At 41.7% G+C, this 15,748-nt stretch overlaps 1 protein-coding gene across 1 annotated transcript; it reads right to left on the bottom strand.

Moving 5' to 3' along the window:
- Positions 1-407: 407 nt before the first annotated feature.
- tomm34 (translocase of outer mitochondrial membrane 34) lies at positions 408-15,098 on the bottom strand. The gene is made up of 8 exons (XM_047582376.1): positions 14,769-15,098; positions 13,870-14,021; positions 13,437-13,536; positions 12,748-12,900; positions 12,287-12,462; positions 11,085-11,232; positions 9,960-10,086; positions 408-8,089 (listed from the first exon to the last, which is right to left on the bottom strand). Exons 2-8 carry the CDS (start codon positions 13,997-13,999, stop codon positions 7,988-7,990), a joined length of 936 nt encoding a protein of 311 aa, XP_047438332.1. The 5' UTR covers positions 14,000-14,021; positions 14,769-15,098; the 3' UTR covers positions 408-7,987.
- Positions 15,099-15,748: the final 650 nt, after the last annotated feature.

The following is a 15,748-nucleotide window of genomic DNA, read 5'->3' as shown; positions in this document are numbered from 1 at the left end:
GGTGGGGTCGTGTTTGGGCAGCAGCTGCGATTCTGCTGAGGTTCATACAGAAGGGTCCTCCCACAAGGCTGTATTGTGACACTGACAAAAAAAAAATCTAAAAAACGGAAGCCTTTAACCTGCTGTGTTCATCGGACACTTTCTTCTCTCTCCGCAGTTTTATTTAACACAGTATTTCCAGTTCGGAGCGACAGAGGAGAAAAAGAATATATATTGATTTGGAAAACGATTAAAAACTAAACATTCCTTCTCCACGTTTGAGACAATTTCCAAATGGGACCTTGAAGTTAACTCCTTTATAAACATCCCTCATTTCCCTTCGCCGCTGCTTTTTTAATTGTATTTGTAACACAAACTTCTCTCTGGCTTTTTTTTTTTTTTTTTTTTTTTTTTTTTTTTTTTTTTTGGGGGAAACTGTAAAAATTGTGAACTGTAAAACCCGTCTTTCGGGAATCAAAACGGTTGGTCCGTTCGTTCGAAGCCCGGAGGCCGGCCGTTACGGCGCGCCGCTCTTTTTCTGCCTTGGCACATCACTCCTCCCTCGGTACCTCCTCTTCTCCCCTCTCCTTCGCCCTCTCCGTGCCCTCCTGTGCTGCGTGTACTGGCGAGTTTAGACAAGCCCCACCCCCCACAGTTTCCACTCTGAATGGTGTGATCTGCCCGCAAGAATGCATGCCTTCGTTAATCGCCGCGCAAATCTGCTGCAGCCTTTCGAGTGGGAGATTGTGCACTCTGTGGATTTAACACCTGAGCTCGCTGCTCCCTCGTTTCCAAACTTTACTACACTTATTGATCCTGTTATCATTCCAGCTACGCCTGTCGGGATTAGGAGAATTGGCTCACTGCAACAGAAAGTGCATTCTTAAATCATGGACACGCCCCAGCAAAAAAATCTGAATAGTCAAGTGGTTTGAAGCCAAAATTAAGTTTGAAAACTAACCGAAGCAGTGGTTTGCTATTATTCTTATCGTTTTAAGTGGAGTCCACAACAGGTACGTGCGTTGAAGGAGCCAAATCGCAGCCGATCAGCCAGTCGTGGAAGTGAGAACCCGTAGTTTGGTTCATGCGGTGAAACAAGCGTACGTGTAGAGGCGACCTTAAACTTTCAGCTGCAGTAAAATCAGTGGGCATCATGATCGGCAAGTCAATGGTACATTTTCCAGCTCGTTATTTTTTCGCGTCTATAGAAATGAGTCAGATCGCGGGTTTCTTGTATTTAAAGACGAAAATTGCGCCCGAATCCGAAACTGTAATTTACCGGTGGGCGTTTCTCCACTCAGTGTCACAATAACCTTGTCAACAACCATCGACATTCCACTCTGTAGCTGTAGAAAAGTCATGTGTCTCAATGTTTGTTTTCTTTTCTTTTTCGCTGGGGACAAATGTTTTCATGCACTGACGTTTAAAAGGTTTTAAAAAGAAAAAAAAAAAAATCCTCCCTGCCGCTCTTTTTCTCGTTAGCTCAACAACAACAACAACAAAAAAAAGGCAGTTATTCTTCGCTTTGTAAGGAAAAAAATGATCCCATGCAGTAGTGAATGTGGCACCGAGCCTGTCTGTATATCTGGTATCTGAAATCATTTTGTTTTTACTGACCAGTATTCTGCTTAAAATAAAAAAAAAATGGAAAAAAAGACCCAAAAATAACAAAAAAAAAAAAAACAAGTTTGCTTCTGTGACGGTTTTATTGCTTAGCGCGCACGTGGTTGTGAAAATTTAGAGTTAGCTTAAGGACGCCAATAAAAATGAGGAAAAAAAAATGACAAAAAAAAAGAAACCTCCCCTCTTCGATACCACCCCCCACCCCCTCACCCTGGTTATTGACGTAATACTAGATTTGTGTATGTCTTTTAAAAAAAAAATAAATAAAAAAATTCCAACTCTAGTTTCACCTTACATGTTATAAACAGGACAAAAATGTAAAAGACAATTTAAAGTGAAATAAAGGTTTTATCAGTTCCGAATCAGCCCTGCTCTGTTTCTTATCACCACCACTAGCCTGTTAATGTTGTTTCACCTCACACCGACCGGTCTCACCCAAGATACACGGCAAGAGGGGACGTCTTATCTGATGAGGACGGGCGACTGTGGAAATTCCAGTTTTTCCGACCTTAAAACGTTTAAAACTTTGGAATACAGTCAAATAACAGTCAACACAACAGGACTTCTTCTTAGGCTTTCAGAGAAGACAAAGGAACCGAGAGAACAAGACCTCGTGAATAAACTTTGTTGTACTGGTAAAGAAACTTCATTTAGTCCTTTCCACTACATGTAAATGATGGTTAAACCGTATTTGCAATTTTTAAAAAAAGAGAAATGACTACACCAGAAATTGGGAAAATAAAATGATTCATAAAATGTTGTGATCAGACACATGCGTTCACATGGCCCCAAACATAAATCTAGAGTCAAGGTTGCGTCATATCTGCAAGACATAAAACTTTTATTATTTTTATCCACTTTGTTGACGACACTGGATTGATTCAAACTGAGACATTCAAACCATTTAAGACGTTGGAACAAAATGTAAATCTCCGACACAACAGGAGTTTACTTCTGTTAGAGGAGACAAAGGGACCAAAGTCTTCACATCGACCGTTGTAGACGCCACCTTGCTTTGGCGAACTGGTGCGTGTGCGATCACTTTTATTATGTAGCGAGCGCAATGTCATGGGTCCTTTCATTTTCTGTTTGTCCTCCGGAGGATGGCGGGGGACTGGAGCCCATCCCAGCTGTCACTGGGTGAAAGGACAGGTCACAAATCTAACCAGGCTAAGACAGAGACGCCCACACCTACGGCCTATTTAGAATCACCAATGCACCTAACTAGCGTGTGTTTGGAGGAAGCCGGAGTATCTGGAGAGAACATGGAAAAAAATGTCGGTTTGACAGTCTTTTTAATTTGCGTCAGAAGAAAGTAGCTGAATGACTGCACCAACGACTTGCAGAGAAAAGATAAACGTTCAATAGCTTATGCACGGAAGAAAAATTTGGCTGGATGACTACCTCGCCCTGAAGATCTCATCAAAGATTCAACATGGACACTAAAATAAAAATAATCCGACATCTAAACATCAGCATGTATGTAGAAGAAATAAAACTGAACGTTGTCAACCAAACTTTATTGATTAAAACGGCTGAATTGATTCAGAAGAAGTTGACCAGGATCCGTCCACGTCTTCAGTGTTGCGCTCAACATGGATTCGTCTCGTCCTCTTGAACTATCTCTGATGTGTTTACATGCCCCCAAATGTTGGTCGGTACAGAGACCTCTCGAGAACTGACGAGCGCCAAATCTGCCAAAAGTTTACTCGTTTGTCATTTCGTTAGGCGCACTAGTGAAAACACTAGTCAAGTGTTGACTCAACTGAGTTCATTGTGGAGGCAGATCTGTTGAATTGTATTGGGCGAAGTTAAATTATAGCAATAATTAAATACAATCCAATTCACCTATTCAGTTGAACTACCTCCTTTCTGATGCCGTTTCGACATTGACTGAAGATTAGATGAGTCATGGAGGTAGGATTTAGAGCAGGACTGTTACCTTAGCGCGCCTAATGAACTGGCACAGGAGCGTACAACAAAAAAAGAAGCAGTTTTTTGTTTTTTTTTTACAAACTTTATTAACAACCCACAATTGATTCAGTCGAGGAAGACAATGACGCCTCCGCGTTCCCAACGTCGGTCTGGAGAATAGCCACCGCTGACTGTATATCGCAACACGCCCATGTACTTGGAACTTGCACTGAGAGAAAGTTGGGGCTTTATCTTTATGGCTTAAGTCGTTTGTTTTAGGACCTATGACCACATTGGTCTCTTACGAAACGTTTGTGCGTGTCCATTCTCGGCGGGGACTTGAGCTCCTACCTCCACAAAGCGGAACACACCCTGAATTTGTCAGGTTCTGTTCTTCATAGTTTTATTGGAGCTGTTTGAACTTGTTTTTTCTGTCACTGCGCTCGTCTCACATCCAGACTCACTGGTGAGTCACCTTTTGATGAATTGTCTTTCTGGCGCGCACAGTCAACAGGGAGGGGTCCGAGGGAGTGTACGTTTGAGAGGTTGCCCAACTGCTTGATTTAGATTCACGCACAAGGATCTGATCAGGTGGCTTGTGTGTGTGTGTGTGTGTGTGTGTCCCTGTAGGTTGGAATAGAAAATTTGTTGTGCATTATTTTTTATTTATTTATTTTTTTCCAAATCCGGATGAACACACAGGACATACCAGAGGGGAGCGTGTCTGGGTAAAAGGTCATTTTAGAACAATGCTGAGCATAAATCAGACTGGGCTCCGTTTCATTTTGAACGGCCTCCAGATAAACCGTCTACATCAAACGCAGCACGCGGCTGCTTTGCTTTAAACGTCGTATTTCTTTACTTCTTCATCTGCTTCCCCAAATGGAGACGCATTGGAGACCTGTACCAGACCGGATCTGAGTCACGTCTGAGTGCTCTGCCAAAATAAATCTCTCTCATCTCGGCCTCTTTAGTTGCACTTTCGATTTCAGGCAGCCAAGAAGGACAGAGATCAGCAGAGTGATCTCAGAGATCTAGTACCTTGGTTTTTCTCGTGCACTAATTGACTTTTTTTTCCTTTTATACCTTGAAAGATTGATTTTCAATAGTTTTGTTTATTGCGCTAGGATGTAAAAGATACCGGCAGCTTATTTTTTATTTTATTTTCTCCCAAAGATGCATTTGAGGAAATACACTATTTACTTGCTAATAGGGAAGACAGCTAGTTCTGTTAACATGCAGACAAGAAACAGGGGCTAATAGTTAGCCTAGCCTGCCTCTCATATTCCAGAGGCGTGTGGAGACGTGGCATCAAGCAAACACGAAACGTTCGTAAAATTCAGCCATTTGTAGAGAGATCATAAAAAAAAAAGACCTTTAATGACCTGGAATAGCAAGAGACCAAGGTTAACTCATCCTCAACATTCGGACGACAATGATCAAAGGTAGTGGCCGCTACTTCTAATGGACATCTAACATTTATTGTTCCTGACTAGCAACCAGCTTTGTTCAAATATAAAGGCCTTCCCCCACCGTCCACAGTTGGTCACTAGTGCGCATCACAGGTACTCTGGTTGCCTAGGTAACCCACCTGTACATTTCCTCACCCCAATATTTCCGAGTGAATCGATCAGAATTTAAAACGCTGCTAACGTACCAATGGAGCTAGCTCTTCTTGGATTTTGAAAGGAACACAACGTCACTGCTCCATCCGGGGTCACCAGACAACCTGAGGTCTGTGATCACCATGGTGAATTTGGTGGTGGGGGGCCAACGTTATGGAGGGGTCTCCTTCTGGTAAACATTGAGGTTAAGTCTCGTTTTAAAGAAACAGACACGCTCATTCTAGTTATGTTTATTTCTTAACTTTATTTGCGGTTAAAACAGAAGCAGATTGACAAAACCTTAAAATAAAACACAACAAAGGTGAGCTAAAACATTCTTAGCGACCAGCAGCAGTGCTGTGGACCGTGGCCACGCAGTCTCCGGCTCGACTGTGCAAACGTGGAAAAAGCGTGACGTGCCTCAAACCCTTCCCCGAAGGAACAACTTCAGATACGCGGAGAGGCGACGACGCATTCGAATTTGAATTATTTTAGCGGATCAGGAGAAACTAGTCCAGTGCAACAGAGCGAAGATGAAGACAGGCACTTCAGGCAGGAGGGACATGCCGAGCTACAGCAGGTTCAATAATGAGAGAGTTCGCTTCTTCTCCCCCACAGTAACAGGAAAAACAATCAGGTGGTGTAAAGAGACAGTACGTTCTAAGGACCCGTTTAAGGAGAGTAGTACTTGGTTCGCTTGTTCGACCTTTCAACCAGGAGCTGAGGTTCACGTGTTCGACCTTTCAACCAGGAGCTGATGTTCACAAAAACTTAACACTCTAAAATAATGGAAAAGTGCAAGACATAGTGAGGAGATATGGATGACATGTTGGACAGAGCACTTTACCGAATTCATTCAACCCAAATGTGCACAGTGATGTATACTATGACGGTATTTCTAACGCTCACAAAAACAGAGGTCTGTACTACGAAACTCATTCATTTATTCAGCAGTTATGAGCCCAGTAAGTTTTAAAAATCCAGACATGGGAGCGTCAATGTTAAGCAGCAGCATATTTTACACATTAAGAGCAAGATATAATAGTTGAAAATTACAAAGAAGTGGAAGCATAGTATACGTTAAAAGCAGCTCCAGCTTCAAACCGTTCTCACTGGAGATAAAGTGACCGGTTTAGCTTCTTTCTTTGAGCCGCATCACAGCCACCGAATTGGATCTGAAGCGGGCTCGGTCTGCAGCGTAGGCGGTTTACTCGGGTAAAAAAGGGAACCGACGTCTCAAACGCTGCTTCGTAGTACAGGCCTCTGCTCTGCAAACGTACGGCCATCCGGAAAACATATCCACCCCACATGTCATGACCATTAAATATCTATCCATTGGTAAAAACAAGCTCACACACACATATACATAAAACATCAGGAAAGCAAATGTAAGGTAGATAGGTAGACTACCTGAGTGTAGAATATGTGAAAATGACCATTAACTTGTAAATATAGGACAGAATAAACCTTAACGATCACCAATGTTTCAGTGAGTTGATTCATTTAGCTCATAAATGAGCGACCATATGGACAAAAGTCACGTTTTGTCTCGGTTTTAAAGAGAGATAAAGAGAACTGCAATGATTGTATGAAGTTTGTTTAATTCTCTGTCTGAGCTTCATTTCTTTGTTTCTTGGGATTCCATGATATTTACGCTTTTAAGTCCAATATTTTTACACATTAGCAACTAATGACTTTACAGGTGATTTTGTACATAACATTAGTTGGATCTGACAGTGCCTTTGGTCGATGGCCTCTTGCAACCTGCTAAACTTCATTATTACTAATAATGACGGTGTCACGGTTTAATCTCAGGATGACATGTCAGTAATTTCGGTTCATATAAATAAACATAAATACTGGATGACTTAAAGCCGACAAACTAAAACAGATCAGATACAAACATTTCCGAGGCTGAAAATGGCGACGCGTCTTCGTTTTTTTTAATAAAAAACACGCCACAAGTTCTTCACCCGAACGACCAGAGCTGCGTTTTCTGGAAGCTCCTCGAGGCCGAGCTCGTGTTTGTTGACGCGATCGTGAACAGATCAAACGCGTGTTCGGAGTCGAGGAGCTTTTTGGGAAACACAGGCCCGGTGGTTTGAGACGAAGCGGGTCGGATCGTGTCACTGCCTGGACATAGACTGAACTGAAGAAGTGGACGCTGCGATGCTGATGTCACATGGTGGCTTTTTGGACAAATATTTTCATTCCTTTTCTTTCGTTGCTGTTTTTAGGTGAGGGGTGGACTGACACATCCTCATGTATAGATATAAGAATTTACTGGACCTTAAAGCAGCACGTTGCTTTTGAACTAGAAGTGCATTAGTTTAGCAATAAAACATTTTACTTTATTTTATTATCTGGCTTTGACTAAAAAACTTATCCCTAACTACCTTGGTTACAATAACTAGTTAAATTAACAGAGATAGTAAAAGACTGACTCTCTAAGACATGGACAACAATGAAAAAACCATGTAAGGGTGTCATAATACGTGCTGCTATGTCTACATACTTATGAACAGGTGAATGCAAATGGTCCATCAGGAGGTGGCTGCACCCTAAGACATACTCTGCTTAGTTGAGACCATAAACTCACCAGGAAAATTTTTAGTGAGGGAACAATATCATTTTCTCATAGACACACAGTCTGACTTCAGTGAAGGCACCCCCTGCTGGCCGTCACAAGGAACTGGCTGCACGTTTCAGACCTAGAGGCAACGTCCACTACTTCCGTACAGTCTATGTGCTCAGCTGCTTCTTCCGCCGCTCTTACAAAAGCAGTCGGCCCGTCTGGCTCTTTCTTTTCAGAACGCAGTGCAGCGACAGATCCTTACCGCCGCCTCCAGAGTCCCCCGGTGCCCGCTTCACTTTTTCTTCTGCACTTCCTGCAGCAGCTTGACGGCGGCCGAGTTCTTTGGTTCCACTTTCAGTAGAGTGTTCAGGTCCTCCACGCAGGCTTTCACGTCCTGGACGGGTCACACGGAACATTTTTAATTAAAAATCGAATGCAGCACGACGAGAAACGGTCGGCGTTCAAGCTGGAAAATGCTGCCGACCGAGTCCTATGGTTGTTGTTTCACGACTAGTAACACATTTTGATCTATAGCTGCTGTACAATATACAGAATCTATCAATATATAATTAAATTTTCCACTAAGAGCTAAGAAACACATACGAGTTAACACAACCTGTGTATTTATACCTTAAGATGAATTATTTTTTGGAACACAAAAACTTCATGTAACCACCTCAATCAGATAAGACCGGCCTGAACAGAAGCACTTTTTAATCTGATTTAGAGAGGTGGTGTAAACCTCTGATAATCCATTCAGCACCATCATGTAAACTGTTGATCTGCTGGTTGGAACAAATCCATTATTTCTCGGCATGTTTGCTCTACGTGGGGTAAACATCAGGTGAAGAGTTTCCAGCAGGGACAGAAACGCGGAGGTAGAGCGTTTGAAAAGGAGTTTAAACTTTAGAATCATCCCGGTCATTTTCTTCTACTCGATGGATTCAGTGTTATAAATGTAAATTCAGAGGAACAAAACATTCTTCTTCTTCTTTAAGATTTCCTGCATTTCCTGCACATTTCCTAGCAGATTTTGATATTTCTAACTGGAATTTCAATGGGTTTTAATTAGTGTTTTGAAAATAAATGTTGCTACTAATCACTGACATGTCCAAGGCTCTAATAAAAATAAACCCAGGCATATTAAGGTTTAAAAGTCAGGAAAAAAAATCGAACTTATTATTAGTACTGAAGTAGATTAAAAGATTTATGTAAAAAAATATAAAAATATTAACATGTGCTACTTTTAGGGCGTTTTTGAAGAGGACACTTTTGTCCCTTAACGGTAAAAACGTGACAAATTTAAAATCTGGTCCGAGGCTTAAACAGTTAGGTTGGGATCTTTAATGAGAAATATTTCTTCCGTTGAAAAATTCTATGTAAAACACAGCCACTGTAACGTCATCATGCAAATACATTTTTTCTTTTGAGAGAAAAACAAACAAACAGTCCAGTGTGCTCAGGAAGCTTTTTTTTTTTAATGCATGTGCTCTTTGGAAAGGGACATAAATAGAAAAGCTCAAAATGAAAAGTCCAAGGCACTCCTCTAGCTGGAAAAAATATATAAGAAGCCTTTAATAGATGGCTACTTCATAAAGAAAAGGTTTAACATATAAGTAGTAAAAAAAAAACGGACACTGGGATACAACCCACGCTCCAGCCTTCTTCAGGGTGTGATTTCTGTCATTCATTCAGTAGCCGTCTTAATAAAGGCTTTTTATTTATTTGTTTGTTTTTTAGAGCTAGGGGAGTGTCTTGGACTTTTCTTTTGAGCTTTACATGTTTTCTCTTTTGTTTGCGATGGGATTTTACAATTTTCCCAGCAGCAGTTATTTCTCTTCTGATCACAATTGTGTGTTATAAACCCGACTCTTGACTTCGCTGTTATCCACACTAGACGTCCAGCTAAAAAAAACCCGATGTTAATGAGGTAGAAAATCAGCTTGTTGATCCGTGTCTAGTGGCTGCGTGGCTACGTTAGCTACTCGTGTTCGTGGCTCCTTATTTTACACTGTTCACAATTCACTGTTTCCCTAGAGTGCTGAGCCGACTGTGTCCTCTGTGTGTACAATACTGATGAGGAAAAGCTGCCTTGGGAAACATAAGAAATTATCAATGCAGGAAATGCTTTTTTTATTATTATTATTATTATTATTTTTTATTTATTTTTCGCCCACCATGAAAACCTCTCCACACTTTTGGAAACCTGATCGGTCCACGCGGGAGCGACAGGCCGAGGCGGAGATGAAGAGTCGAGCTCTTACCTTGAGTTCCTTGTGAGCCTGAGCCCTCCTGTAGAGCGCCTTGACGTTGCTGCCGTCAATCACCAGGGCCTCGTCGCAGTCTCTGATGGCGTCTCTGTACTGCTTCACCGACAGGTAGCACAGCGCCCTGATGGCAGAGTACAGCCCAAATCAAACGTCTGAGAGCCTCCGTCTTAAAGACGAGCTCGTTAGTGAACGGCTTTCAGCTTGAACTCAAGGGCTCCAGCAACTATCACAGTGAAACCAGTGTGGAAGTGTTTTTATTCATTTAATACGTCACTGGATGTCAGGAGTGTTGCTGTGATATGTTAGTTATCATCTTGTTTAAAACGAATACTAATGTCACTTCCATAGGTTTGAACTCTGATATTTACACTTAAATTAAAGCCCTGTTACTGCATCGTAGTCACCGTGTCATCATTAACATTAACTGGATAGACTCTAATTTCACCCTCAGAGATAAGTTATATTGTTGTTTTCTTAAATGAAACAAATATCAAAGTATAATATTTCTGTCTCATTTGCTTAATTGTGTTCTCTTTTGTCTACTTTCAGGAGGTTTTGATGTATATTTATGTAATACTTCACTGGATGTCAGTCGTGTTGATGAGATACGTTAATTACAGGGATGCACCGATGTTTAAAATAACAGTTTGGCCGATTCCTCTCTTCATCTCATCATCTCTTCATCCCAGTGAGCACAAATTCAATCAGGTTTATCTTTAACCTCCTGTTTTTTTTTCGCACAGAATGAAAAAAAATCAGTCATTTGCTTTGATGCTTCTGCAGGATGTTTATTTCTGCAGGCGCTAACTAGTGTTTGGGTGGCTACATGCGTAGGTCACTGCGTCCATGTCCCACAGTACTGTCAAAGCCTTGAGTCTCACTCAATAGTCTTTCTCAGAGACTGAAGTTCCACCACACAACTGACACCTTGTTTCAGCTGATCAAGGAAAATGCACGACGGTAATTAATGAGGAGAATATCGGCCGATACCGATGTTCAGCCGATGTATCGGTGCATCACTACTCAATTATCAACTCATAATCTCAGCTGACTCATTACACCTGTAATAATACACTGATAAATATGTGGAATATGTATGCATGTGAAGATGTGTCTCACCGGTTGGTGTAGGTCGTCACCTCCGTGGGGTTGAGCTTTAGGCTCTGGCTGTACTTCTCTATGGCCTTCTTGTGCTCTCCTTTCTTCACCAGGGCGTTGCCTTCTTCTTTCAGGGCCTGGCCTTTCTTTAAGTCTTTATCACTGGGAGCTGGTCAGAAGGCGGGCAGAAAAGAGAAGGATTTAAATCTGCCCCGCTCCTTAAATTATGCCGTTACAAATACAAGGGGTAAATTTACCAAAACAAAGTTGGTCTCTATGCTAAATAAATTTAACACAACCCATATTATTCATAAGAACACTATTCGGAATGGGATTACCATTACTATGAAGATTAAATGTGATTGAGAAAGTACAACCCTCTCCATGTCTGCTTATCCTGTGCAAATGCACAGCACTACTTTTACCTGGGGTCCTCCAGTAATTTGTGATAACTGCGTGTTCCTGTGTGAATCTGCCACGGCCATAATACCACAAGTAAAAATTACACTGCAAACTATCAACCATATTACTCCTAAAACAGAGGTCCTGTGACAAAACTAATCCAGTACAAACAGGCAACTCTTCATTTTTATTTTCTCACAGTTTTGTTTCCTCAGAAGAACAGAATTGTGAAAGATGATGAACTGGATGACTTGGATGGCAGCAGATTTCAAGTGTTGGATTTTATTCAGTGGTGCATTAACGTGTTCATCACATCAGTAAAGGTGAATCTGATTTAAATATTGACAGATATTGTGTAAATTCTACCCCCGGCATCAACAGAGTCTCATTAAACCATGTTTTAGTTATTTATTAAGTTACTAAAGCTGCCCAAACATGTACCAATCCTGTGCAACACATGTAAATCTCCTGCCACACGTGTCATCCATCTGCGCATCCTTCACGGTTTTGTTTGATGGTTTTGAGCTTCGAATGTGTCTGCACCCAGCGACATCTTGACTTTGCACCAAAACATCTGTCCAAGCTATGATTTACAACACAGCCTTCAAAATTCTTAAGTGAAAAGAGGCAGAAATGACCTAGTAGGTAATTTGTGGTTTTTACTTCCCACGTCACAGACATAACCAATTTGCACAGGATTAAGATCACAGAAAATGATATTACATACTTTGCTATAGTTCAGAGGATAAAACGAGCACTGTGCAAACAGGGCTTCTGAATTATATTATTTCTTTATGCGCTAGTGACATAAATGTGTATACCAGGCTTGCTCGTTTGTTTGGTGCCGTTCTGTTGCGGTGTAGGTTTCGGTTGTGTGGTTGCGCTGCTTGCAGCTGTCTGGGCAAGTTTCTCCCTCACGGCCAGAGGCACCGTGGGGATGGGAGGAAGCTTTTCTCTCCATGACGGACCGTCGGCCTCTGTGAGGGCCTTCGTCATCCTGAGAAACGGAAGACAGTGAAAAGGACGTTAACAGAAAAGAAACTGAAACATGTCACGCGGTGCTTTACATCCATCCATATTCAATCCAGTCTGACAGCGAGATACAACCTCCAAAACTATCACACATTTGAAATACCACCTTTCTGATGCTGTTTCAACATTAACTTTCGTATAGGATCATTACATTGGAATGCATTTGTTTTTACTCAGGTACCTTATGAACTGGCAAATGAGTGTTTAAAGACAACATACCGCCAGCACCAAATTAAGCTGAAACTTTTACCTGTTGGTGCCGTCATGAGCAGCTGCTATGTTGCAGTCAATCAGTAGAGAGGTTTTGTAGTCTACGTAAGCCTGCCTGTAACGCTCCAGAGCTTCATAAGCAGCGGCGCGACGGAGTAGAGACTTCACATAGAACGGGAACAGCTCTAAAGACCTGAGACAAAAAAACAAAAAAAAACAAAACAAAGCCAAATAAACATTACACGTTTGACATTTTGTCAGTGTTTAAGTCCCTTTTGTGCCACTAAAGCAGCCTTGACCCAGCCTTGGCGGCGTGGCATCTACTAGACCTCTGAAGGTGTGCTGTGGTATCTGGCACCAAGACGTTAGGATCAGATCCTTATTGCAAGTTGCAAACTGGGGCCTCCATAGATCAGTCAGCGTAGGCACCCTAACTGGTTTAATATCCAACATCTTTGTCTTCTCACATCAAGTTTGAGGACAAAATGATCGTTGGCTGCCTAATATATCGCATCAACTAACAGGTGTTATGATCATTTGTGTTATTCATTTCACGTGTAAGTATTCATAATGTTATGGCTGAAGTTTCCATTAAAGAGGGCCTTTTACACATTCTCAGTTTTCTGGTATTCTTAGGATATTTACGCCACATCTGAACGTAGAAATACAAACAAAAACAGGTATGAAACGTAAGAGAGTTCAAATATAAATTAGCAATAAAACACTTACATGTTACAGTCTTTCACACACTCCCCACAGTTGCCATCCTTCAGGTAGCTGGCTGCACGGTTTGAGTACAAAATGCCCAAGTCTTCTGGGTTTTTTTTACCTTAACAGGGAAAAAGAGTCTCTTTTAAAAGCAGTAAAAACACCCTGAGCTGTCTGTTGAGCTGACATACAAAGACAAAACCATCTGGCAAGATGAACACGGGAAGCGAGACCTACTCAGGTGGAAAAAACGAGAGTGGAAATGATCTGACTTGAATCAAATCTTTGTCAGTTTCAATAACTTGTTAAGATCTCACATCAGTTATTACCTTATTTTCAATAACAGTTACAGTAAGTGAGAGGCAGCTATAGCTGACTTCTTCTAGGTTTCAGGCAGATACGGATACATACGCTGCCCTGTGTAGATAACTGGCTATAGTCAAATAATACTTACTGGACTTCTCCAGCTCTTTGATTGCCTGGCTGTAAAAATTGGTGGCCTCCCCGTACTGGCCCGTCTTGAAACTATCATTTCCAGCTTGTTTCAGCTCCGTCCAGGACTTGGACTTCTGTTTCTGAGGCATGTCTTCTTGTTAACTTGCCAACCTGAGAAATGTAAAAGACGAAAGAAGAAGAAATGTAAAATAAATTGCAAATGAAGTTCTTATAAACTGACCAGGAAGGCTGGCTCTGTCATCGGGAAACTTTTCAAGTGGTGGCGGAGAGGAGGACACTAAAACTAAAACGATCACAGATTACCCTGCCCACCCTTTCCACCACACAATACACAGACAACATATCACCTTCTCCAAGAGTCTCAGACAACTCTGTCATCTCACTATCTGTCTATCTATCTCACTATCTGTCTATGTATGTATCTATGTATGTATGTATGTATGTATCTATCTATCTATCTATCTATCTATCTATCTGTCTGTCTCTATCTGTCTGTCTATCTGTCTGTCTATCCACCCAGCCATCTGTCTATCTATCCATCTATCTAACCATTTATCCAACTACCCATCTATCTAACTGTGTTAGCTACCTGCTAACAGTTGCTGAGCTACCAGCTAACAGTTGCTCAGCTAGCCGCAGCTAACAGTTGCAAAGCTAACTGCTAATAGTTGTAACCGCTAATGACAGTTCGTCGGAACTAAAAAAAAGTTGAGACACTCGTGGTTTCATAATCCAACTTGTATTTAGTTTAAACCACATTTACTCCCCACACTGTATCGCTTACTAGCTGAGTTAGCTCACGTGCTAAGGGAAGCCCAGGTTGCTGTTGATGATAACGAACCCCACAGGCTAGCTCTAACTGCTAACTGCTAGCAGGTGTTAGCCCTATGTTCTTACCGGCTCCTTGGTCTCTGAGAGAGATGGCTACACACACGGCGAGGACGTCCCCTCTTCTCAATACAACAGACCCTGGTCCCAGGTCCTTCTCAACGTTTTATACACCTACGTTACCGGCACCTGGTAATATCTGAACCCGCACTGGATGTTGGAAACACGGACATTACTCGGTTTACTTGTGTTGTCCTGCTCGTTCAAACCCCACGCTGCTCTCTTCGCACACTGGCTGCGGGGCTTTATGGGGAGGGGGAAGTGAGGAACTTGCCGGCTGGCTCCAGTAACTTCTGGAGGGAGGTGGTGGTGGTGGTGGTGGGGGGTTCCCTTCTATACTGTATCGGTTTCCCTTCGTTCTCACGACGCGTTCAGGTCGTAACGAAAGTGTAGGACTTACGCCTATCATGGCCCGCGCTGACCCATTTGCGGATATGCCACTGTTAAAAAAAAGTATTGGGATTGATATGATTTAAGAGAGTAATTCAGTTACCCTATTGCTGATTAGTTCTGTTTTCGTCTTTTCGTCTCCCGAGCTTTGACCAACTATTACATTTTACTTTATTTTCGAGATGAAAGTTGATGAGAGGCATATTTTCCGTAGTCATTGGAATGGCCCATTAGACAGAGCACGCCAAGTGTTTGGTTTCTATTTTGGATATTTGAAAGCAAATGGGGCTTCCGCACTTAAAACAAATATCGCCTCTTCTTTCTTTCTTTTTTTCTTTCTTTCTACTGAACTTTGATATCTGTATTTGTGCAGCCACATTCCATATACGTTTGAATCTGCTTTTATTTTTATCGAGTTTTCTTGCGTTTAAAAGGAAACGTAGTACAAAAACCTCCCAAACAAACAAACAAATTGTCCCATCCCATATTGTTTTCACTTTCAGTTTACACACTGCTATACTCTGCTATATTTAAGGTGTTTGCGTGGAAGTATCTCAATTTAAATAATTAGCAGAAATTAGGCTATTCTAATCTGTAAA

Source organism: Mugil cephalus, chromosome 4 (genome assembly GCF_022458985.1).
Source record: "Mugil cephalus isolate CIBA_MC_2020 chromosome 4, CIBA_Mcephalus_1.1, whole genome shotgun sequence".
NCBI classification, from domain to species: domain Eukaryota; kingdom Metazoa; phylum Chordata; class Actinopteri; order Mugiliformes; family Mugilidae; genus Mugil; species Mugil cephalus.
Note: the sequence above shows the minus strand (reverse complement) of the source record. Positions and strands in the feature narration are given on the sequence as shown.